At 48.5% G+C, this 1,831-nt stretch overlaps 1 protein-coding gene across 1 annotated transcript; it reads right to left on the bottom strand.

The window, feature by feature from the left end:
• Positions 1-204: 204 nt before the first annotated feature.
• LOC145829072 (kelch-like protein 26) lies at positions 205-1,527 on the bottom strand. The gene has a single exon (XM_082936809.1). The coding sequence runs from the start codon at positions 1,525-1,527 to the stop codon at positions 205-207; it is 1,323 nt and encodes a 440-aa protein (XP_082792935.1).
• Positions 1,528-1,831: the final 304 nt, after the last annotated feature.

Consider the following 1,831-nt stretch of genomic DNA (forward strand, 5'->3'; position numbering starts at 1 on the left):
TACAAAAAAAAATTAACCCGGGCCTACTTAAAATTTATAAACCTTTAAAAAACTTAATTAAAAATTAAGGATAAACATATTCACATGTCTTTTTTCTAGGACGTAATAATAAAACTTTACTAAGTATATAAGATAAAACATTGCTAAAATCTCAGAACAAATAACTTCAAGATTTTGATCTAAAAAGCCGAGTTTGAACTCGTGCTAATCAAATAACACGGCAATTTTGGCACAATTGTACTGTTGGCATACGTCGGCAGTGACTTCGCACGCCTCTTCCGTCCATTTATCCTTTTCCGCGTCGTAAACCACCATGAGCGACGACTGTTCGATGAACAGCATGATCCTGCTGCCGATCGAAATCGCGTCGCCCAAATAATCCAAGCTGACTGTCAACGGTTTCGTTGGCGGCTTGATAAAAACAAACTTGTCGCAAACGGGGTCGTAAACTTCGCTGGTCGACGAGTTCACGCCGTGGCTTCCGAACACGAACAGCTTGCTTCTCAACGCCACCGCCTTGTGCCTGTCTCTCCACTGAACCATGCTCGGCATCGTCGTCCACTCATCAGCCACGTGATCGTACGCCTCAACGGTTTTCGACCACGTGAGCAAGTCCGTCTTTCCGCCGCAAACGACCACCCTGCCCATGAAAACCGCGCTCGCCGAGTAGAACCTGCCTTCGCTCATGTCGCTCACTCGCCGCCACTCTTCCTTCCGGGGATCGTACTCGATGCACCAAGCCACGCTCTTCTCTTCCTGGCTGTTGTAGCCGCCCAACACGTATATTTTGTTCATCATAGCGCACAGGCTGAAAGCGCACAAGTCGACTTCCAACCCGCGCAATTGCCGCCAGCTCTCGTCGGTCGCCGGCGCGTACCTTTGCACCGTCACGGACTCTTCCCATCCGAAAACGTAGATGACGTCGTTGGAGCACACCGAGTAGAACTCATCGCCCGCGTCGAAACTCTGCAGCGGCCGCACCCTCCCCCTCTTGTCGATCTGGTTCACGTACTGCTCCCAGCCCGGGTTGCCGCCCATGACCACCACGTTGAAATCGTCGTGGTCGCAGTACCGGGGCTCCATGCTCACTCTGTTGGTCAGGCAGAAGCCGCGTTTGTCTCGCAGGATCTCTTTCACCGCCAAGCTGCTCCTCTCGTTTCTCAGGAACGCCGAGGGTTCGTTCAATACGCGCTCCACCTGCTTGTCTGTGAGCAGGGAGAAGCGCACTTTCATCAGGAGCTCCTCTGCGAACGCGCTCCTTTCCGCCGCGTTCGAGCTCAGCCAAGCGTTCGCCGCTTGAAACACCTGCAGTTCCGAGCAAACGTTCAGGCTCGAGCTCGAAAGAAGCCTGGCTGCGGTGGCGCGGTCCAAATGCGCAAAGTCGTCGGTCGGGAAGCAGCGCGTCATGATGCGCAAAGTTTCCCGCGCGAAATTGGGCGAGTTAAAAACCTTAGCCAATTGGTAGTAAGCTGCCACGTTGTCAAGTTTCACTTTGCTTTTCATACAGCATAGCACTTCTTCCTTCATGTTCAGCAAGGCTTTACTAATCTTCAATGATTGAATTAGTTCGCGTTCGTCGAAAGTCGTTGTATCTAAAGTATTAAGGCGACAATGAAGATACGTATACGTAAGTGTTACAATTGTTGTAAAACAAACAACACACCAGATATGTTTTGCACCTGAAACGTGAGCTTTAAGTGTTTGTCTTTAAGCTTTAAGTGCTGTGTTTATATTAAACTAAAATAGAAATTAATTATTTATACAGAAATTTTTGATAAAATAACGCAGCAACTTAATTTATGTTATCAGTGCATAATTAAGAACTCAGATA

Source organism: Thalia democratica, chromosome 2 (genome assembly GCF_965202585.1).
Source record: "Thalia democratica chromosome 2, ktThaDemo2.hap1.1, whole genome shotgun sequence".
Classification (NCBI taxonomy): Eukaryota; Metazoa; Chordata; class Thaliacea; order Salpida; family Salpidae; genus Thalia; species Thalia democratica.

Bases quoted from the DNA above. Each gene is read 5' to 3' on its own strand.
- LOC145829072 (XM_082936809.1), bottom strand. From the start codon at position 1,527: ATGAAGGAAGAAGTGCTATGCTGTATGAAAAGCAAAGTGAAACTTGAC.